Raw genomic sequence first — 24,424 nt, 5'->3', positions numbered from 1 at the left:
TCCTGGACTTGTGACCTCCTCACGCACCTGTGGTTTTGCCTACACCAGCGAAGCTGTGGTGGACGTTTGTTTAAAGGCAAAACCACGCTTTAACCGAAGTGGCGAAACAGTTACGTCTGATTGGCTCTGAAAGTCTTTCTATAAAACGTTTGAAAACCATAAAGAAAATATACCGATTCCATTTCTTTTCGCTCATTGTTTTCAAGCTGCTTAATCATTAGATGAGTTTTTTTTAATATCCACATTTGATTTCAGAATTACAGAATTAGAGCAGTCCAGGTGAAGGTGGAATGAAAAGAGACGGGGAAAACAGAGGTGTGTGTGATTTGCAAGCTGTCCTCCGTTCCCAGCGATTAGCATCGCGCGTCGGTCGAGTTGACTAGCGCGAGCTCTGTTGCAGAGACGGGTGAGTCACAGCCCTCGACTGCAGGGGTCCAGGCTCAGGGGGCGGGCGGTCACACACGTGGCACGGTGCGGCGTGATTGCGTCCTGCAGCGAGGCTCTCAGGAGGGGCCGTGAGGGCCGAGGATGACGCTACGGCAGGCGGACGTCGCTGGATAACGGGCAGGGTGTCACCGTGAGGACGCAGGGCCGGGCTCGGCAGCATCACAGAAACAGGCCGAGGGGGAAGTCCTCGCCACGCCGGATGAGCGGTAGAGAGTCTGGAATGACCCATCTGGTGCGTGTGGGTCGTGGAGGCCGATTGGGAATAGTGCTGGAGCGTCTCGGCTTCTGTGCCGAGGACCGCGCCTCCGATCCGTAGAAAGTGGGCGATGACGAAAGATTTGTCTCGCTGGCTCCTGCGATTGCACTGGTTTCTTAGGGGGATGAATTCGGCGGCAGGAAGCATGATCGGGGTCAGGAGACGCTGCTGCCGAGCGAGCACGTGGAGGGCTCCAAGTCCGTGTGCGTGAGGCTCGCCGAGCCCCCGGCCACCGAGCGCTGCCCAGACGCAGAGATTTGGCCGCGGGCGGCTTATAAATGGGGTAGAGGGGGGTTTCTCTGGGTTTCCGCTTAGGATGATGGGAGGGATGTTGACCCCTTTCAGAACAGGGAATAAAGGACAGAAAGGGAATTAGGAGAAATTTGAAGTTTACTTGATTGAAGAACATGATGAAATGATCTGTTTTAAAGACTGGAAAATGCTGTTTTGGGGAAACCAGGAACAAAGAGGGCAGAGAGAAACAGTGATTGACAGCGCCTCCAACCCTGGGGGCGGGCATCGGCCGCCTGGGTGTTCCTCCAGGGCGGCCCCTGGCTGGCACCCTGTGACCGACCCTCCTAGATCAAGACTCGCTGTAGCTGGCCCTGGGCCTCGCGGCCTTGTCTCCAGGGAGGAAGTCGAGAGCCATTAGGTTGGGTTCCTGAAGTGTCTTTGAAACAAGCAAGGCAGCCTCTGCGGCAGCCCCATCGCCTACCCGCAATTTGGAGGTTCTAGAATGTTCCGTCGACGAGAGGGAGGCTCACCTCTCACTGGCCCCCGTGCCTCAGCCCAATGTGTCTTTCGTAATTACTTTAATTCGGGTCTATACTGTCTGACCCAGCAGTGGGGCCATGTGGACCTCTGAGAGCGCACCTGTGCTGTGGACACCCCTACACGGCCGGGGAAGTGGGGGTGCAGCCGGAGGCTTGTGGGTGCGGCGAGGCCCAGGGGCACAGGACAGCACGTGCCTCACGCACAGAGCGTGGAAGGTTGTCTCTCTTAAAAGCAATGACGATGATTTCCTTAGATTGTTTTTATTCTGAATGGACTTTAAAATAAACGTATGTGTGAAGTAGCTAAGGTAGTTCTCTAGATAAATAAAGGGAACTATATTCAGGGACAAGAGGTTTGGAAGTGTAACATTGGCTTCATTTGAAACTGGCTTTTCGTTTTTAGAGTAATTCAGATGTGTTGGTTTTAGATAGGCTTACATCTGTTTTTATGCTTACTATGAAAGTGCCAAGACTGTGAGTTTCATTAACAGGCTTAATTTTCTCGGCACTGTGATGACGTCACCATGTTGAGGATGGAGGTTTTTCCTTCTGAGAGCTGCCATCACCTAAGCGGTTTTTCCTTTAAAAGCTGGTGGCACCAGACGCATACTCAGGCTTATTGGCGAGGACCGTCCAGGAGAGGAAGCCGGACACAACCTGGTTTTTGAACCTTTCTCGTATGCGCGGGAACCTCCCAGGGCCTGGTCTTTGCTGCCGTCATGGGGCTCTGCCCTTCAGCGTCCCCTTTCTCAGTCACCTTCTAAGAATACGCTCGTCACGCGGACGGAAGAGGGGCCGGTCGTCGCCTTGGAAAGACCAGGGGTCATTGATTTCAGTTTAGTTTTCAGCCCAGGACGTTCTGTCCCTTTGGCCGCTCCTTTTCCTGGGGACATTTGGTAACGTGTGGTTGTCACCCTGGAAGTGCCGTGCGGCATTGGTGCCACCCCATACCCTGCGGCACGTAGGCCAGCCCCTTTGCAGTGACGCTTGTCCCCACAGCTGTAGGGCCAAGGCCGAGAAGCGCCAGCTTCGGGGGGCGCGGCAGCGAGAGCCAGCACGTCCCCTCCAGTGAAGGACAGGTAGGCAGAGATGCCCCCATCTACGGTTCTGCGGGCAAAGGTTTCTAAAATACTCTCTTTTGACAAAAAAGGCAGAAAAATAAGTGGTTTGAAAGTCAACCGCAAATAAGATGAGGTCACGGTTAGAATTCTGTTTTTTCTAGACCATGTGAAAGGATATTTATATAACGTTGCATTTTTTTTTAAATTTAAACCAGCGAGAACTGTGTAAGTTGATCTTGGAGTAAACGAGGAACGTGCTTCCGGGTGAGCCTGTGATGGGCGGGCAGCTTTCTGGGGACCGGGCCTGGCCGTGACCTGGACGTCTGGGGCAGGCATCACGCCGGGACCCACTGGCAGGCTGTGCTCCCCCAGGGCGCATGAGGACAGTGAGGCCCTGTGGTCTGAAGCCACCCAGAGCCGAGCGCAGGACCCACGCCACAACCAGATGCTCCTGACGCACGCTGCGAGGTGTCCCCTCGCTCCTGACTGACGGCCACGCTGGTCTCCATGGGTTTGTGATTCGTGTGGAAGACCTTCGTGGTCCTGCAGGTCCTTGTGCTGAAGTGAGCGTGTGGGGCGGGAGGGGTCTGCCATCTAGGTCACGGGGGCCCCAGACGCACTGGGCCGCCCCCCCCATCCACGTGCACCTTTTCCTGCTTTGGCGTTGAGGGTTTAGGGAGGTGGGTGAGGTGCCGTCAGCGCGCGTCTGGTGGAGAGGGCGGGCTGCTTTTGAGACAGCCGGGCGCCTCCTGACGGGATGCACACAGGCCTGTGGCGGCAGCGGAGCCAAGCCCTGCGTGTGGCCCCCACGCCCGCCAGCATCACCATCCGAGACGCGCTCGGCAAGACGCAGGTGCTCAGGCAGCCCAGCTCGCGGAGAATCAGCAAGTTACATGGCGGATCACAGATGCTTTAGACATTGCAGTGCCCTGCGGTCGCCCTTCCCTGTGTCTCACGGAAGTCGCAGTGTCTCCTTGCCGGGGAGGGCCACCTCACCCCGCCGTCCGTCCTGCACGCCGAGGGGTCTGGTGACGCACAGGCATGGTCACGATCTCCTGAGGTGGCCGGCAGCACAGTTACTGCCTTTGTGTTTTCCTGCCAGCATTAGAGACTCTTGACAGCGTTTTGTTCTTAAAATAACGTTCTTTTCCAGAAGTGCCTGAGGAGAGTGTGGGAGTGGCTAGTGTGACCATCTCGTGCTGTCAGTGGTTGCATCCATGAGGGACCTGGCAGCTTCAGGGCTGACAGCCGGAGCTTTCCCAGCGAAAGACAGGAAATGGCAGGGAGGGGCTTCCTGCTTTGGCCCCTGAGTCCACCTGCCGTCGGCCAGGCCTCAGTGCGGCCAGGTCCCTGTCAGGCAGGGCGCGGGGTCTGGCCCCCTGGTGGCCCAGCGCCTGTTCTGCGAGTGTGGGGCATGCACTCTGCAAGCCACAGGCGGGTCCCAGAGCGGCCATCCCCAAGGGCCTGTGTCCACACCCCCATCACCTCCTCCCTTCTCCCCAGACACCTCTGCAGGCCTCGATGCAGCGGGCATGGGCCCCGTGGCCCGTGGGCAAGGGAACGGTCCCCGCAGGAACCGGTTGCTGCGGTGACAGCGTGCGGAGGGCGGGACCAGGAACCAGGGCCTGTGTTTGGTTCCAAAGTCCGTCGGTCCAGGCCGCTGTCCTTCGCGTCCTGCTCGGCACAGAGCCCATTGTGTAAACGAGGCAGCGGGGTGCGGCCGGCGTGCGGCCCCGTGGGGCTGGGGCTCCGGGCCTCTGCGGGACCGTCACACAGGGACACGCAGGGCGTGTTGCCACGGGCCAGGTTAGACGCAGACGAGGGCGCGGTGCTCTCTGCAGTGGTCCATGTGGGACGCTGGGCGGAGTTGACTGTCGTGGGGGCAGTGCAGCCCCCGGGTCAGGGGACTTGGAGGGTCAGCTCTGGGGTGGCGCTGGGCTAGCACAGTGGCCAGCAGGTCGGGCTGTGCAGCTGCTGGCTTCGGGGGAGGGGACACGAGTGACCGTGTCGGACTGTGGAGAAGAACAGGCCGACCTCCGGAGCCAGCTGCCGGGGGCGGGGAGGCCACATGTCCCGTGACAGGCGACAGGGACAGTCGCGTGGGACCCAGGGGCCAGTTCAGGGACGTGCACTCCTTGCATGGAGACTCGGAACGTGTTGTTGCCGCAGCATTTCCGGGCCGGTGTGCCCAGGCCACCTGCACCTGCCGTGGTGAAGACCCGGGAACCAACCTGTAGACAAAAACTGACACGTTTATCATTTCCTGAAAAAACATTCAATTTACATTTTACTCGATATTTCGTAGCAATTTACATCTGAGTTTTTATACCACAGTAAATCTCTTGGTGACAGGTGTTCAGGGACTCTCCTGGGTGTCTGGGCTGTTGTTTGCTGCTAATGGCCCTGATTCTGTGCCCGCACCGAGACAGAAGGGCACATTGAGCTGTTCCCGCGGGGTCCCCGAAACCAGCGCGAACGGAAGCGGAGGAAGAGGGTGAGGGCTCGGGAGGCCGTGAAACACGCTCACAGGACTTCACACCAGTCCCTTTGTGCTTCGCTCTCCCTCAGCTCTCTGCTTCCACTCGATGTTTTATGTTACATCGTTTCAGAGACAAAGCAGCACTGAGGACACGTTCCATTTGGGACAGGGAGCTTTTTCGAGAGCCGTGGGAAATCACTGCAGGGTCAGCATCACGCTCAGCCGCAGAGTCAGCCTCACGCCATCTGGTAGCAAATGCCGGTCGAGTGTCTCACGTCCGGTCCCCTTCAGGTACCTGTGCACAAAGGAGGGACCAGAGAAGACAAAGCCCCTTGTCCTTACACTGCTTATGCCCTGGGGACTGGGGACAGGCAGGCAAACCCACACGCAAGTGAGAGGACAGGCTTCGTGGACCGGGGGACGGGGCTCAGAGCAGCTCAGAGGCAGCGGCACGCAGCATGGGGCTGGAGGTTGTAGGCCAGGCCGCCAGGGAGGGGACAGCTGGCCAGCGGCGGTGTGGCCTTTGCTTCCCTGGCTGGGCCGTGGGCTGAGCGTGGGCAGGCTCCCAGCGCAGTGGCAGCGAGCTGGGCCCCTGTGGCGGACCGGACGGTGCCCTCGTATGAGGAGAGAGACCAGAGGCCCCTCCATCTGAGGACAGGAGACGGCGCTGGCCCTCTGTGGCTCCGGCCTGAGTGAACACAGAACGTAGAGCATGGAAGGGCTCAGAAGCTCCTGAGGACACGGCAGATCGGACAGAGAGTGCGGGCCGTCCGGAGGGCTGCAGTCCTCAGGGCTTGATCGGGCAGCAGTGGCCAAGCCGGTCCCCCAGATCACATTCGTGATGCGTGGAAGCCCAGCCGAAGACGTGCTAGATGGCTGTGGCCGGCAGAGGGGTCACGAGGAGGTGCCCTGACAAGTGGAGGGGTGGAGGCGGCAGGTGGAGGTGGCAGGTGGAGGTGGCATGCTGTGACGTTGCATCTGGGTCTGGCGTCCGGTGGGCCGTCCGGGCTGGAAGCACAGAGGCAGGAGCTGCAGCTGCCACCATGAACGAGACGCGACCCATTTCCCAGCAGCGTGGCCCGAGCCCGTCCGCCCGCACTGCGCCTCGGTCACACGCCTGCTGCAGACGGCACCGCAGACGGACCGGTGAGTGGGCAGCAGCGGGGCGCACTCCTGCCTCCGCTCGCCCCGTGCTCCGTTTCCTTTGCGGCTCAGGCACGGCGTAATGGCACGTTCTCGAAGACCAGCCTGAAGGTGCCGGCTCTCCGGGGCGGTGGCTGCATGTGCGTCCCGGGCCTCCCCTTCACCGCCCTTGTTTGCAGAAACCTGGTCCTCTTCGTCCCCGACCCCCAACACAAAACCTGTGAAGCTGATGGGGCCGCGCTCTGCGGTGGGAGACCCTGCCCTGGAGACGCCATCACAGCGGCAGGCTGTGCGGCCCGCCCCCGCCCGGCCACAGGAGCTTCGAGCCCAGGGTCCTGGCCTTAGTCACAGCTGCTCAGGCTGTTGCAGGCTGGACGCTCGGGCCGCCTGCACGGGGCCCCGGAGCCATGTGCCCTGGGGCGTGGATTTCGGTCGTCTCTGAGCTTTCGGGGCTTCTTAAAATCCTGTGTTCACAACATGACGACACGTGCTGCGGACACTCGCTGGGCCCCACGTGTCCTACTCCTCCTCCCCCCCGCCTCTGAAGTCAGGTTGGTCGCCAGCTCCTGTGGCTGGTGTGCGGGCCTGCCACCGCCGTGGCCGGCCGGGCAGCATAAATGGTCAGTGGCGGACAGCAGGTTTCCACGGACCCTCCCCTGTGACCGTGAGCAGCGCATAGGCGGCTCTGATTGGGGGGCCAGCCGCGCGACACCAAGTTCTTGGTGCAGAGGTGACAGTGGCCCCGGAGGCAGCGCACCCTCCTCGCTGATGGCGGTGGTTGTGGTGGCAGCTGTGTCACCAGGCGCGTTCCTCGCTGATGGCAGTGGACGTGGTGGCAGCTCTGTCCAATCACCAGGCGTTCTCGCTGATGGTAATTAAGTGGTGGCAGCACAATATGTCACCAGGCGGCGTTCCTACGCTGATGGCCCGGTGGGTAAATTAGTGTAGCTCTGTGTCACCGAAGCAGCGTTCCTGTGATGGCAGTGGACGTGGTGGCAGCTGTGTCTGGGCGGCGTTCCTCGCTGATGGCGGTGGTCGTGGTGGCAGCTCTGTGTCACTGGGCTCGCACGGAACTGGGTTTGGGTGTGTTTGTTGTACACACTCAGTCCTGAGCCCACACAGCCTCGCAGCCTCGCATTGGTCGACGAGCGTCTCGGGCGTCAGGCGTGGATGCGACCGCCCTCAGCGAGCCCCAAGAACCCAGCTTCACCAGCGTGTGGGCCCCTCCACGGCCACCTGCTCCGTGCCCAGCAGCTCCTCCGTCCCGGTGGGAACGGGCTGATCAGCCAACTGGAAGCGGCGTGAGTCGATTGCGACCTCTGGTCAGTGGCACTGCGTCGACTCAGCAGCAAAAACCGGGTCTGTCCCTGCGTCGCCCTCCGTGCCCTCACAGCCCAGCCCCGTGGAAACACCTCTCCACTGGAAGTGACGTTTGCTCTCTGCCCTTTGCCAGGGTGTCAGTCAGACGTGGCCGGGACGGGAGCTGAAGGTGAGGGGCTGGGTTAGCGTCACAGCCGCCCGGCCGGGGGGCAACCTGGCTCACCACGCTGCTCGGTTAAACCGCGGGCCTGAGTCAGCGCCCTGGCTATCCCCGCGCTGTGTGGCCTGCAGCCGCGCGTCCTGCCCTTTGCAGCAGTTGGCCGGGGAGTCTGGGAGTGAAGCTCGCAGGACGGCACCAGGCAGAGAACCTGCTCTTCCGTCCTTAACGCTGTCTCTAGAACACGGTCTCGTGACAAGAGCGAGTTCACGCCGCACGTGTCATCGTCCGAGGAGCCAGAGAGATGGTGTTCCTGTCCCCGTTGAGTCAGTCAGGTCACCACTAGCACAGAGGGCCCCCCCAGAGAGATGACCAGTGCTGTCGTCCAGCGCCCCACGGCCGCTCCTAACCACTGGTGGGTAACGACACGGTCACGCTCCGCGAGGTGAGCGTCGTTCCCTGCAGGTGCTTCGGCGTGTGCGCCGCTTCGTTTCAGTGTCTGCCATCTGGTTTTCCTTTCAAAACCACATCATTCACATTGCTTCAAGCCCATGTTTGTTTTTCAAAATCGGCAGTGGCGCAGACGGACACAGAAATCGTTGCCCCGGGAGCGTCTGTGCTCGGGGCGCAGGGATCAGCCACTGAGAAGCTTCTCGAGCTTGGGGCAGCGGGCAGCTCTGAGCACCGTTTCGTCATCGCTGATTTCTGTTTTGTGGGTCACGTGACTGAAAGGACACGCTCCAGGTAGAAACGCGGGTCCTCAGTGCCAGCATGCTCCTGATTCGCGACGTTTCACTGTTGGCTGGAAATAGCGGACTTCCGAGCTCAGCAGAAACGCCCTTCCCACAGTGCCGTGTCTCAGCTTCGCTGGCGACGGGAGCCGGACGGCCAGGCGCGGCCGCGACGTCTTTTCCAAGCTCCCAGATTGTGCAGACAGACTTTCAGCCTCGTTCAAAGATTTCCGCTTGGGAGATAGCAACTTCTGCAAAATGACCCTGAAATAAGTTTATTTTTGAAGGTTGTATTGCCCTTAAAAATGAAAACAATTAAAAAGGGATTCACCTTAACGGGAAGAAAACATCACCTTCATCTTTCACTGCATAATAAAATACCTTCCTATCCGTGGGCATCACCTTAGAGCCCAGGTGTACCGTGAAGCGATGGATCATTTGAACGCCCAGAGGCCTTGGAGCAGGATGGCAGGCCCTCTGGGAGGGTGAGAGAGGGTGACGGGAGCCGGGCAGCGTGGGCGCCACCTCGCTGGCCACTGTCTCACGTGATGAGTGCCACATCGCTCTGGAGGCACAGTGAGGGCAGGCGGTGGCTGGCGCACACAGCCAGCGGGGACATGGCCACCCTCCCCACCAGGGACGTTCACGGGCTACCTCCCCTCGGGCTGCCGTTCCCTGCGCATTGGCGCGGGCACCGTTACGTGTACCCAGCGTGTCGCAAGCCGGCTCTGTTTTCTTTCTGTTTTGCATTCTGTTTCTATTACACTTTGGCTCTGGCTGGAAGTTGATACAGTTTAATTCTTTTCTTTAAAACTTCGTATCCAAAAAAATCTTAGGATGTGTTACTTCTAAAATTCAAGATTGGTTAAGGTCATCATTTTATTTCAGTGGGTTATTCTTATTTTTCCTTAAATGTGTGCGTGAGGCTTGGGGAGGGTGACGGTGGGCCATGGGCAGCTGGCCTGGAGCCTGCGGGAGGGAGGGTTTGCATGTGGAGTCTGGTGTGGGTGACATTATAGGACGGGGCGCCACTGGGGCTCAAAGGCCACGTCCCTGAGGGGACAGTGAGAGTCTCTGCTTGTCTGAAGTGTCAGGTGCAGGCGACAGATTATCAGTTAAACTCCTCTGACAAGGAGGCCCCAGATGTCGTGTCACGTGTGCCTCTGACGAGAGTGAGAGAGGCTCGCCGAGTGTGAGTAGAGGTGACCGGGCCAAGGGACTGCATACGAGACGAGCAGCGTGCTCCTCGATGTGCTCCGCGACGCCCGCGTCCGTGACCCCACAGCGGGTGGAGCCCCTGGTGCCGTCGGGCCAGCCACTCACGTACCGTGTGCGATGTAATGCCGGAGACGCAGCGCATCCCGTGCGTGATGGCCGGCATGAGGCTGTGATGGCGCGTAGACGGCCCCAGGACTCCGACGGTGCCGCAGCGACAGGAACTCGCAGTTCTCGACTGTGGTCACGACGGCCGATAACTTACTGAAAAATCTCTCTCCTAAAGCAAAAATAACTCATTTATCAGTGGGGCATAGTGCTAAGTGTTTTGTCAAAATACATGTTTTATGTGCAACTTTATACAGACTTGTGTTCCAGCATCTAACATTACAACAGACGGTAGTTTCAGTGCCTTCTGCGGCTAAGCCCAGTTCCCAAACTTTTTACGTCCAGAATTTAAAAAGCATCACATGAGAACAAGTGACTATAATCAGTATAAATGCTGTAAGACTATTGCCTTTGGCAACATAATAGCCAACGAAATAGCTGTAGGTCTGCTCAGTTTAAAGCGAAACGAACAGTATACGTGGAATTGTATTTCAAAGAAACAGTGTGTTTTCAAATTTACACCATCTCCAGTAATACATGTCCTACTGGAAGATAAAAGATGGCACCGTTTCACTAGCTGCTACCCACGTCCTGAGAAATAGAGGTTAAGGAAAACAAAGCACGTTTTCTAGAAAGGTGAGTTTGACTTTGACTTTGACTTTCAGTGCTTCTGTGTTTTCTTTTTGACGAGTTTTCTCTTTAGAAATGACTGGCTTTGTCACAAAAGAGCTGATAATGGTTGAGCTCAAATTTCTCTCTCGAGGGGTTCCATTGGGCTGTGTTTTAAGGGAACGGGGAATGCAGGGCAGGCACGCCTGTCTGAGCAGGCCCAGCGTGGCCAGTGCGCGCCCTCGCTGTGAAATGCGATCGTCTGCGACGGGAATAGCAACAGTATCCGGCTCGCCAGCTGCCGTTTTCGCGTCCGAGTACGTGGCTCAGACCCACCCACTTCCGGCCTCACATCCCAGCAGAGGCGACAGAGGCGGCGCCTGCCCCGTCCCTGCCCCGTCCCCATCCCGGCCCAGGACTGCTGCTCGGGGCAGAAGGCGGAGTGGAGTGCAGCATGTCCGCTGCGGCCAGTGACGCTGCTGGTGTCACTGCATTGGCAGCGGGGGCCCCGCCGTGCTCAGGCCAGAGAGAGGCCCTCTCTCCTTCCAGCGAGAGGAAGGGCTTGGGCCTTGGTCAGCGAAACGCCGGAAACGTTTTAGCCTCAGACACAGGTTTTCCCTTACAGGTCCCATGCTTACGGCCTTGGAATTCAGCGTTTTCGTCTAGGAAAGCACCGTTACGCTGTTTGCATTTCCGGAACTCATTTATTCCTAGACTTGGTTTTGCCTCGGAGCTCACTTCAGAAGAGAACGGCTGCCCGGGTGCATTATAACCCGTTTTCCCAAGCGCCGCGCCCGTCTTTCCGAAAGCGTGTCGGGGACGCCTGCACGCGGGGCGATGGTGTGCGCCCACACGTGCCGCTCCGGACCTGGCTGACGTGCGGGAAACACAACACCCTGTACCTCCTTCGGTGTAAACGTGAATCGACGGTTATTTATGGGGAATAAATAATGTCAGTTTTTGTAAAAGTCAACTCGGTTTTCAACCCGTGACAAACTTAACAAGAAGACAAGGCTGGACGAGAAGCAGCTGGCGTCTGCTGCGGGACGCCCTGCCCGGCCGTGTGGACGTGTCTGCCCCTCTGCCGACGGGCGTGGAGGAGCCTCGGCCGCGAAGGAAACCAGCCGTCCCCGAGTGGCCGTGAGCGTGCAGAGCCGCACGTGAAGATGGCGCTGCGCGTGCGTCCGGTGAGCGAGCGGAGGCCGCGCCCGTGTCCTGTCTTCCCGGTGCGTCACGTGAAAACGCGCGGCAGGAAGTGGGAGGGCGGGGGCAGGGCCGGGAAAGAGGGAGCCGCGTCAGTGACGTCGTCCGTTCAGAACCAAGCTCACCTGGCCGAGTGGCTGCTTAGAGGTCCGGAGGCGGCCGGGGCTGCGTGATGCGAAAGCACTTGGCCAGGCGGCTTCCCTCCCGTTACGGCACGTGCTTGCCAGCTAAATGCTTCCGTGACTCGGGCCTCACCCGGACGCGGCGTGCTGCGTCTGACCGCCGGGCTCGCATCAGAAAACAACACACGCCAAATGGCAGCTGTGCCAGGCGCTCGTGAGTGCGGTCACCATGCTGGGACGATCGCATCCCCGGTGTGGCGGGGACCAGCCCTGCGTCCCCAGCGGCACCCGAGATGCCGCCTCCACTTCCTGCTGGGCACCTGAGACCCCGGGAGCGTTCCCCTGGAGACGGGGCCGCCGCTCCGCCTGCTCCCACGGCGACTCTGCTTCCTTCTCACCGCGGCTGTGTTCACAGAGTAACTGGCCCTTTGCGAAGATGCGCTGTCATCTGCGCCTGTCTAAACAGACTGCGGCAGCCACCCAGGAAGCCGTGTGCGAGACTGTCACTCCAGAAAGCCACCACGTCGTCGGTCACGACCCGGCTTCCTTCACCGAGCCGCATGGCTGCGAGCAGAGCCAGACCTTGGTTTTGTTTGGAAGCGTGACCGTAAGCAAGGGCAGCAGGTGTCTCTGACGCCCACAAGCTGAAGCATTCCGTCCACGCAGTTCAGGCTACGGGACAGCGGTCTGTGCACCCAGCGTTTCGCTGGAGACAGGTATACAGAGATTCGGGGAAAGTCACGTCCAGAGACTTGGAAGAATGCCTGGCGTCTGCTGTGGTAATGCTCAGAAACGATTACTCGAAAGGCCGTCTGCACTGTGCCAAGTCTCTGAAGGACGCACAGACTTGCGAGATGACGTTTCCTGTTTGGTACTGACGAGGAAGAAGCTGCAGGTACCGAGGAGTCACAGGGATTGGAGCTGGTCAGTGAAAGCGGACTGCGCCGCGAATCCCAGGGCGACGGAGGAGCAGGTGGGGCGGGGGTCACGTTTCATGCGCTCCAGACACACACAGAGTGTGTGACACGTGCCACCCTCCCAGCCCCGGCACACGGCCCCGCTTTGTGCTAACGTGGTACAAAATCCCCATCTTACAAGCGGTCATCGTGATTATGGCTGAAGCAAAACTCTTTCTCTGCCTTAGAGAAATTTTGGAGTGGGGTTCGGAAATCATTTGAATGGCCAGGGATGACATCTGACAGGGACGGAGCTGGAGCTGAAGACTGGACATCGTGTGAAGTCCGGGCTGGGACGTCGTGGGCTGTGCGAAGGCCCTCTGTAGGTGGCCGTGGTTTGTGTGCCGGTGCGTGTCTTCTCCAGTCCACGTTGCCACATGGTCACTGCACAAGGACCCGCCAAGGACAGGTTGTAGCAGGCGTCCTTGTCCTTCAGGGCGATATGTCCCAAAGCAGGTGTTCTGCGGTTCATTGCTTTTCCTGCCCCGCACAGCCCCGTGGGGCCGCGACACCTGAGCGACAGGGTGGTGAGGACGAGCTTGCCGTCTGTGGGGCGAGGTGCGGGAGGCGGGGCACCAACGCCGAACAACCGGCAGAAAAAGAAGCACGCGCTCCGCATGTGGTCTCCCGTGGAGCAGGGTAGCAGCGAGCATTCTCCGCTCCCGAGAGAGACCTCTGCCTTGGGGACCTAGCGAAAGCCCCTGGAAAATTTGAAGTCGTGTAGCTTGAGGAGCCGGCGCGTGACCGGATTAGAAGTTCTCGCTGTGTTTCGGCTTGTGGCTTGGTAGACAGGTGGTGGGACTTCGCTTGAGAAATGCCACGGTAAAGGCTGCTTTGGCAGCTTGGCCAGGGACTGCCGTGTAGAATTTTCTTATAAGAAATGGGAGAGCAGAGGAAAAGAGACCATTTACTAGACTCTTAAATGACCCCTCTTGCTGCCGATTGTAGTGCTGAAGGCCTGGACCGGGGCCACAGCAAGGACGAGGCTGAGTGGGGGAGCGGCTGAACCTGCTCCCTCAGGACCTGGGGACAGACACATTGTTACAGCCGTTGACGTTCGTTTAGCATTTACTCTCAGTTAAGCTCTCAACCATTTTATAAAGTGCAGGTACGAGTATTGTTACAAGTTAATTAACTTGATCGTGGTCACATGGTTAAGCACGTTATCAGAACCAGCCCGAAGCTCGGGCCGCCAGTGGTTCTGCTGAGCAGACAGATCCCACGAGGAGCCGCCTGAGAGTCACCCTTGGCATCTATTTAACACAAACTTTCTTCCCTTTTTTCTTTTTTTTAGTGCGACTTCACGACAGCATATCCGAAGAGGGCTTCCACTACCTGGTGTTCGACCTGTGAGTACGACACACTGTGTCATTTACTTTGCGATCTACTTGAAGACCGTTTTGAATTAAATTTGCTTTTTTCAATTTACAGTCTAGATTAATAACCTTATAATTTTTTCAAGTGTTCTTAAAATACCATTCAACTCTAATTCTTTTGAAAAAAGGCACCTACTCATCAGCAGTGTCTGTTTGAAGCCCAAGTCACTCTTCCTGGGTGAAACAGCCCGAGTCCGTTCCCTTCGGGTGGTTGACCGTGATATGTAGGTCGTGCTCAGTGTCCCCTTGGGGAATAAAAATGGCTGACGTCGCTCAGTTTCCATTGACCTTTTTTAAAAGTGTATGTAATCCCTTATCCCTTATCTTACAAAGAATCGGCAAGGAAGGGCCCTCAGGCCGTTAGTTCCGGCTGATGCCAGCTCCCACCCCGGCCAGCTCGTCCACACTGTTCTCAGACCAACATGGTCCCAGCGTCACTACAGACTTAGTGACTCCCAGCGGGAGACGGCGTCTCTTGTTCTTTCTCAGAATAGAAACTTTACCCAGGAAAATGGGAGGCTCCCTTCTCGTTAGCCAGCGTTCCGTCACGTGCCCACCCCGACCAGCTGCAGCAAGAGGGCCGGGGTTGCCGAGATTGACTCGGGGTGATCTGCGTTTGTCAGTGAGAACGAAGGGGGCCGATGACCCTCGGGAACAGTGCCTGGCGTCACTCTGGCCTCTGGGACATAGGAGGCAGGCCACACCCAGGGCGGGCAGGGGTGTGAGACGCACACACTCTCTGAGGTCAGTTTGATACTTCACGTTGGAAATGTTCACATCTTTTGACATAATTTCATATCTAGGAGCAAAGTCCATGGGAAGTACCCCCTAAATTCAGATCAAGCTGTATGCTGAAAGATGCCCCCTGCATCATCCTTTATAATGGGAGAAAAAGGAGAGAGAAGCCCGACCTGAGGGTCCAGCAGAGGAGAAACAGTCGTGCGACCACAGTAATGCACGTAATGGACGAGCCGCAAGCATTTTAGCGTGGTGTCTGGGGAACGGATAAGCAAAGTTCTTTCACGTGGCGTGAGTCTGAAGATAGACTGGTGCTAGATTGGTTAATTCAGCCTTGAGTTCGTTAGGAAATCAGGTTCTATCTGTTCTCTGTAGTACGTTACCATCTGTTCTTGCATCTTGTCTACTTTTTCCGTTGATCGCCTTAGTGTGTTTATCGTGTATTTTTAATTCCTGGCCGGATAATTCCAACGTTCCCGCCACATCTGACTCTGGCTCGAATACTTGTTACGTTTCTTCAAGTGCCTCGTACCTCTTGCTGGAAGGGGGCCGTGAGGCCCTGGGAGAGGAGCTGTGGGAAGTGGACACTGGCAGTGGGGTGGCCAGGTGCTAGGCGGCGTCTTCGATCCTGTGCCGCGTGTTGGGTTCACGGTGAACCTGTGCCCCGGCCTTTGAGCCAGTGCTTCTCAGGTTTGTTCTATTTCCTCCCCCTCAAGTGGGGCGGGATTGGGGGTGGGGGGCAGAGCTGGAGTTAGGCGTTTCTCTCCCCACCGCCCAGGTCATTCAGGCACCGGTGAAGCGGCTTCTCCCTCAGGCAGGCCTTGCTCAGAGCAGGCCATGCCGCTGTCCCCTCCCTGCCAGCAGCTCTGAGGACCTGGTGACCTCCTGGGCATGCCGCTGAGAAACTCTGGGGGTCCCCGGCGTCTGTCTGCAGCCTGGCACTCGCGGAGCCTGCCGGGGGTCCCCGACAGCCTGGCCCGTCCCCTCAGCAGCGTGCGGCCGGTGCGCGTGGTGCCTGCCGGCTGGGTCAGCCTCGGCAGGCAGCAGCCACTCGCGACGCTGCCGGGTCTGTGAGGAGCTGCTGACCTTGCTGTGGCTCAGCTTTGTGCTTGTTAGAGACGTGTTTGGGGAAAACGTCCTGGCCGCAGGGTGAGGGTGTGTGGGCGTCCAGGCAAGGTGAGGACGTGCGGGCCCGGCGTCCCGGGCGAGGTGCGTCTCCAGAGCGAAGCACTCGGAAACGAAGACCGGGATGGACGGGGCGCGGGGGCCGCGGGGGCAGGAGGACCGACGGGGCCGGGACGCTGCGGGAACCTTCTTCCCGTGCGCAGCGTCCCGAGTACAGTGCGCGCAGTCATCAGATCGGAGAAAAGATGTCTTCCTCTCTCATGCTCCGACGAGCCAGGCGACAGCCCCGTGACGGAGAGCCGTCACAGCAATGACGTGTTGTTGATAGACACGTGGCAGACTCAGGAATTGGTACTGGTTCGCTGATGTGGAACAGCGGCTGTGTGGATGAAGCACGTCTTGACAAGGAAGCAGTTTCGAGAGCGCCCAGCTCGCAGAGCTGGGACGGGGGCTCGGGCCACGCGGCATCGTAGCAGCTCGGGAGCAGAGGCGAGCGCGGGGTCCGTTCCTTCACCACACGCACGTACCTTGCCGCGCACGCAGCTCGGGTCCCGTGGGCCCGGGGGCCGGTGCCCACGTGGGCGACGCGTTCTGTCTGCATCTGGACAGTGTGAAAACCGCTAATTTGCCGATTGGTTGGTTAGACAGGTAGATCTGAAATGTTTAAAAGGGCCACTGTGATTTCCCCACAGTTCTGTGGGTAACGTTTGGCTGTGGTTCGGTGGCTGGCATCAGACGCTGTCTTCATTGCGCCTGTGCACCTGTCACCTCCGAGCTGAGCTGCCCCGGCCAGCGCCCCCCCGCGTGCCCGGCGTGTTCCCCCTGCGGGTTGTGTGCTGCTGTGGCTGCACGGTCACTGAGATTTGAGACAGACTGGAATAACTTTTAGGTAAGCCACTTCTTTTGTTTTAAAATACTTACTTTTTGAGAGAGATAGAAATCCAATTTTTCATAAAAGTTTTGAATTTTGTTTTGAAATTGAGCTCAGTAAGCTGCCATTAAGCAGAACTTGCTGAACATTCGCAAAGCAAACTTTCACATAGACTTTCGAACAGAACTCGAGTCTGCATTTGTATTGTGTAGTACGTAGCTCGTCACGCGGCGTGTTGTGCAGCACGGTGCTGTCCCATGGCCTTCGGTCAGTTAGAGCTCGTCCCTCTCCCCCGAGCGTGTGGAGGTTTTCCGGATGCTCACTTATGACACGCACACAGTCAGAACACCGCAGAGGAGGCGGGTCAGCCAGCGGGCACTGGCCTTCCGCCCTCCGTCGTCTTTGCTGGCTCCTCCTGGCTCCTTTGCACCCACACGAGGGACCGGTCCGAGAGCTCGGCCCCGGCGTCTCACATTTCCTGCGTGCCGTCCTTTCCCAAGCGTCTCGCCCGGCACACGGCCCCAGACCCCACCTAGAAGCGTGTGGTACTCACACTTGCGGCCTTGCCTGCCCTGCTGCCTGCTCACCGGCCCCACACGGATGTCCGATTGGCATCTTAAACTTAAATGTAAACGTCTGAAACTGACCTTGTCTCCCTGAGGCCCAGCTGCCCCCGTCAGTCGGCGGCCACCCCGTCGCTCCATCTCAGGCCGAAGCCCGGAGCAGCCGTGGGCCCGCTTCTCACGCTCACGCAGCGTGCTGGCTCGTCGGTGGTGCCCGTTAGCTTCAAGACACGTCCAGAATCCGGGAGCCCAGCAGCGCGTCTGCAGCACCCTCTCGGCCGAAGCCAGCGGCCTCTCCTGCCTGGGTCACCGTGCCTGGTCGCCACTCGCCTCCCGCACCTGCTCCCGTCACAGCAGCCAAGGACATCCCGTCAGAACCAGCAGCCTGTCCCTGCCCCGCCACACGGCCCTCCCTGTAGCCCGGAGCAGGCCGGGCGCCCGCACCTCCTGTCCCCTTGGCCCTGGACAGCTGCGCCCCCCACCCCCGCAGGGCTCGGCTGCAGGCCACCCTCTCCTGGGGCCACCGGGGCCCAGCCCGGAGTGACCCTTCGGCCAGCACGTCTCCCTTTCTTCCCTTCCGTCGCTGTCCTCGCCACCTGGCCTCCCATACCTTAGACTTCACGTATCTGGTCAGTCCCCGGCCTCCCCGCTGGGCTGTAAGCTCCGCGGATGGAGGGCTTCTCTCTCTCCCGTCACCCTTTTGTCCCCAGCGCCTGCCCACAGCCAGCACCAGTCAGCGTCTTTGCAAAGGAGCACATGGCAGAGCTCCGGAAAGAGCACGGGGTCGTTCGTAAAGACTTTGGAGTTTGTGGTGGGTGTTTTAGGTGTTTTGTCCACTGGCTGCTCGGGGTGCACGTGGTGCCACGGTGCCCGCCAGCTCAAGGTCCGGTTCCACTGGACCACTAACACTAGTTCGTGAGCGCACTCAGAATCAAAGAAGTTGGCTTTTAGCCAGAACTAAAACCGGAGGATCGTGAATGCCACGCCGGGACGTGCGGGGCCACTGTGCCTGCGGCGTCGCAATGCACGTGACGTCCTCAGAGGGGACGGCGACGAGCTCCGGTTCTTCCTGATTGCTGCAGTGCACGTGATGTCCTCAGAGGGGACGGCGACGACGCACTCCATCGAACTCCAGTTCTTCCTGATCGCTGCGGTGCTGCGTCCCGTCCACTCTGAGCTCTTAGGGATACGGGGCTACCTGTTTTTGCCAGCAAGCAGAAGACGCCCGAAGGCCATTCAGTCACCCGGGAGCCCGGCGCCCACGGCTGCGACCGCTGAGGCAGCAAGGCTGCCTCTTCGGGGACCCCACGTGCCACACCCCAGGGGCGGGGTGCTCACCGCCCGACCGTCCCTTCAGCAGCCACGTCCTTCACCATGGGCTCGGGAGAGAAGGCCGCTCGTCTGCTTTCCTCGTCTCCTTCTTCGGGGTTTGAAAACGGTCCGGCCCTTCCCGAAGCGTCAACCCAAGCAGGGCGTTTTCGTGGGCAGCGAGGCGCCCTCCGGCCTGCGCCTCTGTGAGCAGCTGCCGCCGACCTGGGTGGGGCGGGACCCTTCCTTGGCCGCTGGCCGTGGCGCTGACACCAGGCCCTCTCCCGGGGGACCAAGTTCGTGGCGCATGGGGCCCCGCGCCCTAGAACGGCGCTGTTTACGCCCCGAACGCTCGCACTGGAGCAGACTGTGAGCGACAGCCGCTGGCCCTCCGCAGGGGGCCGGGGGCCCCTTCCCTGTGCGAACCCAAAGCTCGGTTTCCGCCGGCCTGTGCTGTGCCACCTGTCTCCTCGTCGGCCCCCTCAGCACCTGCGTCCCGGCAGCCTCTGCATAGACAAAGCAGGAAGGGACTGAAAACAAAGCACTTGCTTTGCGCGGTGGACGAGGAGAGTTTGGGGCCGTGCCGTCGACAGGCCTCTGCTGGGCAGAAGCGTAAATGCACGTGACACTAAGTCGCCGAGCGTGCGCGTGAAACCCCGGAACAGCAGGGTTCATGCCAAAGGGGTTTGCATCGCTGGAGAGCCGTTCTCGCGAGGGATCCCGCTGACGTCGAGTGCCACCACCCCTCCTGGCCTGTGGCAAGCACGTCACACATGGTCTCTGCTCGGCCACCCTGTGAGGCGTGGCGACGTTTCACCCCCCGCAGGCCAGGGAGGTGGGCCAGGGACGTGGACTGCTTGTCCGGGTCTCAGAGCCAGTGACCGTGCCCCGAAGACACGTCCCCGACACGGCTGCAGTGTGCATCTGCCAGGACCCACAGAGCCTGGCGGGGCGTGGGGTCCACATGCCGCGTGCTCACTGTCCCCTGCCTCAGGCCAAACGCAGCCGGGCTCTCGCTGCGGACCGGACCGGCCACCACCTTCTCTCCGGCACGCGGGCAGAGCGCTTTTCCGGGAGCGTCTGGGCCCCACAGAACCTCCGTCTGAGGTGTGGGGACGGCCAGCCGCTGTTGCAGAGACAAACCCCGAATCGTGACTGTCGGCTTCTTGGGACTGGACTCGGGCCCGCGTCTGTGGGGGAAGCAGAGCCTCACCCCTGCGCCGTTTTGAGGGGATGGCAGGGGGACACAGCCTTGGGAGCTGGGGTCCCACCGGTCGTGCTGTTGCTGAGTTGCGCCGTCAGCCACGGAGGGGTGACACTGCACACGGTCTGTGGGGCCGATGGGGTCAGCAGGTCACCACAGGGAAAGGGGTGCAGTCGTCGGAGGGGGAGTAAATGCCGGCGGGCGGGAAGCCAGCCCTGGAGGACGGGCCAGCGCAGGAGCCAGGGTGGGGACAGGCGAACCCACGTGCTGGTCATCTGCTGTCCCAGAACCCAAGGGTGTCGCTGGCCCACACGGGACACCAACAGGCTGCAGCAGAGGGGGCGGGGAGAGGTTCATGTGAGGGAATGGCACCGAGCCTGGAGGCACCTGAGAGCCGGCGCCCGGAGCCCTGATCCCGAGGCCTTGCGGTGGGTCACATGGGCAGAGGTCGCCAGCTGGCGGCGGGGTCAGGCCCGTGTTGGCAGGCCGGTGGCCAGGGCCTGATGTCAGCCACGGCGTCCTCCTGTCTGGCCTCCCGGGGGTGCTGACAAGGTCCATCCTCCCACCTTCGTGGCTGTGGAGCTGTGAGATGCTATCTGCAGTTTCACCGAAACTTCCTGTGGTCAACAGACTGGAGGCTTTGTTCGGTGCTGGCCTCAGGGATTAACGGTCAGGGAGGGGGTCACCTGGCACGCAGAGACCACAGGAAGAGAAGAGGCGGGGCTGCCAGGCCCGTCTGACTCCAGAGGAAGCGAACAGAGCGGTGAGGGCCGCAGTCAGGCCGCCCCCCGACCCTGACCCCGGTCCCGTCTGCACGCTTCTCTGCAGAGCTGGAGCCAGGGGCTTTTCGTTGCTTTGCTTTCCAAAGCCCGTGTGTCCGTGTGCTGATCTACGCTGGAAATCGTAAAGCTGACAAATTCGGTTGTCGTCCGCAGACGCAGACGCAGACGCAGACGGCTCCGTGGGTTTCTCTTTAACGAGTTTTCTTCTCACCGTAGTGGCTTCCTGATTCAAACTGTCAAACCGAATCAGGGTCGGAAAGCGGCGTGATGTTTTATGAGATCAGGTCGTACCTGGGGATCGGGCTGTGTGTGCTGTACGTTCATCTCACACAGAGTAACGACGTGCGTGTGTGCGCGTGTGTTCATGCACACGCACTGGTAGGGGTGTGTGTGCGCGCACGCGTGGGGCTGGGAGGGACATCCAGTGAAGCTCGGGGAAAAGAATCACTCGTCTTGCTGTTAATTTTTTGATTTATCACTGAATTTCTAAGTTTGAAATTTCGGCAGTACCTGGTCTAATTTTCTTGCAGACGATTTAATGAACAGTAAGTCCTTAATTTCTAACTTGTCGTAATTAAGGAGTTGGAAAGGGCATACGTAGCTACCCACTGCTGAAAATCAGCCGTGAGGTCTGAGGTGAGGCGATGAGGAGGACCCGGGAGGGTGACTCAGCGGAAGGTCCCAGCCCCAGGAGGGACCTCGCGTGGCGAGGGGGCCCATCGCTGGCTTTAGTGGGGCACCAGGCAGAAGCGGACGAAGATCCTGAGTCCTTTCTCTTTGAAGGTGAGCGTCGTGAGCGCAGCGCCCTTTGGTTTGGTTGCGAGCATCTATCCCACCCTTGCTGGAGATCACCTCAGTCTAACTGGGTCCGAAGGACCGTCCCCATCACATGCAGTCTGGCGGTCTGCCCCGGAGGGGGACCCACCGTCCCTTGTGTGGGGGCACGCGCAGGACCCAGCACGGCCTGCCGAGTGCCCCTTCCCTCTGCAAAGCGAAACCCAAGCCAAGGAGCCCGAGAGAGAAGGCGGGCTGGACTCACTGGGAGACGCCTGCAGGTGGCCCCCACCACGCTCCCTCCTGCGTGGCCTTCAGACGCAGACCCCCAGCGAGCCCCAGGAGACGCGAGGCCGAGAAGAGGCGAGAACGGGCAGGGAGAGGAGCGGGGAGCCTCGGCCTGGGCCTGCCCTGTCCCTGTCCCACCTTGGAACCCACTGGCACGTGGCGGCTCCGGAAGCAGAGCTCCCGCCCCCACCTCTGCCCGCCGGGCAGCGGGGCCAAGCGCGGGGCTCTGGGCCTCGAGTGGCCGCTTCACCTTCAGGGTCGGTCTCCTCGGCCGTGGATGGGAGCGGAGTGACACCAGAGGCCGTGCGGGTCGCCGGCTGGGCTGGTGTGGAGCAGCGGAGAGCTGGCACCCAGCCAGCGTCACCAGCGTCGTCAGCCGGTGCCCGTGACCAAGAGCAGGTGGTCTCCGTCCTGCCCGCCTCGCGCGTCGGCCGCTGTCTGCTCGATGCCGAACATGAGATGCCTCGTGCCGGGCGCGTGGGCACATGGGGAGCACGGCACGCCCCCGCCACCAGATGCCACTCACACCATGGGGCTCGGTGGCTGACGCGGCTGCCCGATGCCAAGCAGGACGCTGCCGTCAGAAAGGGGACGAGGGCCCGGGGTGTTGAAGCAAAGAGATTTTTCCAGCACAGGATAAAATACGCTACCTGCATCTGACCTCAAAGTGTGCGTAAATTTTCACACAGTACAGTCAGAGGTCAGTTTGAGCAAAAGTGAGAGTCAGCGTGTGTTTGGACGATGGTAAGTGGTCCGTGCGGACTCGGGCGGGCCCCTCTCGCGGGGGTCTTGGTTCACCATCAGGGTGGGGACGGGCCTGGGACCCCATCGTCCACTCAGGTGGCCCTGGAGTTCCGGCCCCACCGAGCTCGCTTCCCGTGCTCCTCTGAAGGGTCACGGACCCCGCCAGCCGGCCTCCTGCCTGCTCGCTGACCGCAGTGGACAGCGCCGGCTCCCACCCCGCACCCCCATGCGCCCCTCCGGGCTGAGCCACCAGCCCGACTCGGGTTTGGCACCTCAGCTGTGATCTTCGTGTGACGCAGCAAAAACCACTCTGCCTCAGGACCACAGGGACCCTGTGGAGCGTCCGTGAGAGCAGCACTCACCTTCGTGCTCTCCGGCGTCCAGTGCAGAATCTGCCAGAAAACCGGTCCTGGACCACCTCGGGTAACCCACTTCCAGAGCTGTCATCAGATGCTGGGGACTCGCACAGGAAGCTGGCCTGACTCCCGAGACGCTGACAGCGGTGTCAGCGGGCACCAGGCTTGTGTCTGGGCTGCCGGACTGGCTGACCCAGGAGAGTCTGCTCCTGTCGTGGTTACACCACCCAGCTCAGCGCTGAACCGGCCCTGTCCGAGAACTCCGAGCTCTGAGCGCAGGAGGGAGGCGTCACTCCAGAGGGACGTGGGGCGTGTGGCTGTGCTCCGTGTCAGCGTCCGACCGTTGTGGGGAGAGGCGCTGGTCCAGTGATTCTGGGGGGACCAAAGCACAGTCCACTTCACCGGACAACACGGGGAGTCCCCACCCTGCCAACAGCGACCGCAAACCCCTGTGTCTCCTTCGTGGTTCTAACAGCATCTCGTCCTTTGCCGTGAGCCCTAACGTGGCAGAGATTCAGAAACGGTAATTCGCGTTTACACATGCACTCGGTGTGCCTCTGTCACAGCGGAGCTGCCATCAGTTTATTCACGGTCACTAATTAATCCACCCAACAGTTCCTTCGTGAGACGTTTAATTTCTGAGTTTGTATGCGGTGTCACGTAGCACACGGAAAATTTTCAAAAATCTGTAGTAGCTGCCGCTTCATCTTGTGCTCCACTAAATGGTGACGTCCGTGTGGAGACGTATTAAATTTAGAAAAGCCAGTAGTTTCTCTTTAAGGCAGTGTATTCTGTTGGAACTCCATTTTTCCTTCCCGGACATTTATCACAAACGTAGCAGATGATAAAACAGTCTCATTTGCCCAAGGATGTTTTTAAGTTTTAATGGGGAGCATGAGTCGTCAGAGGCGGTTAACTGCATCATCCCAAACGCAGCGGAAAACAGCATCCCTCCAATTGTTTAAAAGCTGCAGTCGTCCATGAAAATGACTGGAATGTGGTCCCTGACTCTTTAATTTTCTTCTTTAAATACGAACCCCTTACGAAATAAACCCTTTGCCACAGGAGCTAAATCATAGAGCTTGCTTTTCCTGCCTGAGCGCACGTCGAGCCCAGATTGAGGGCGGATGACTTGGCTAACGCATTCAACCGTTCCTGCAGCACTCGTTAATTGAGCAAGTGTCATGCGTTGGATGCAGGTGGGTGCTAAGGCCCCAGAGATGAGTAAGGCCCTGTGCCGGTGACGTTGGGGCCGAGTCCTCATGGGCTGTGTGGTACTGATAAGCATTCACCAGAACCAGCAGCGATTTTATCCGTGTCAGTAGGCTTTTCAGTCAATGTTTATCCAACGCTTTAAAAGTCTAAAATCGTTTGTACGGTATACGGGTTTTCTAGGTACCTGTAGTCAGAAACAAAGGCAAATGTGAACATACATCATGTCTCCTCTGAGAAACCCCAGAAAAGTGTCGATTTAAAGACGGTCACGATTCGTTGGCAGTGTCTGCTGCTTAGTTTCCCTGTATCGTGCCATTTCTGGGGTCTGTGTGTGATCGCATGGTAATCGTGGGTTCTAACTGGGGGGAGCAGTCGGAGCCCACGTTCCGTGTGAGGTGGCGCGAGTCGCCAAGTGTCCCCTCTGTTTGACACCATGCGCTTTCTTCGCAGAGTCACCGGCGGCGAGCTGTTTGAGGACATCGTGGCCAGGGAGTACTACA

General features: G+C 59.4%; 1 protein-coding gene across 1 annotated transcript in view; it reads left to right on the top strand.

The window, feature by feature from the left end:
* Positions 1-24,424, top strand: part of CAMK2D (calcium/calmodulin dependent protein kinase II delta) — a 134,222-nt gene that overhangs the window by 63,378 nt on the left and 46,420 nt on the right. Inside the window, exons 4-5 of the mRNA XM_039846913.1 lie at positions 13,875-13,929; positions 24,375-24,423. Coding sequence (XP_039702847.1) covers positions 13,875-13,929; positions 24,375-24,423 — 104 coding nt within the window. The remainder of the gene's footprint in view (positions 1-13,874; positions 13,930-24,374; position 24,424) is intronic.

The sequence above is a fragment of the Pteropus medius genome, unplaced genomic scaffold (genome assembly GCF_902729225.1).
Source record: "Pteropus medius unplaced genomic scaffold, Ma_sr-lr_union100, whole genome shotgun sequence".
Classification (NCBI taxonomy): Eukaryota; Metazoa; Chordata; class Mammalia; order Chiroptera; family Pteropodidae; genus Pteropus; species Pteropus medius.
The sequence above is the reverse complement of the archived record's forward strand: the minus strand, read 5'-3'. Positions and strand labels throughout refer to the sequence as shown.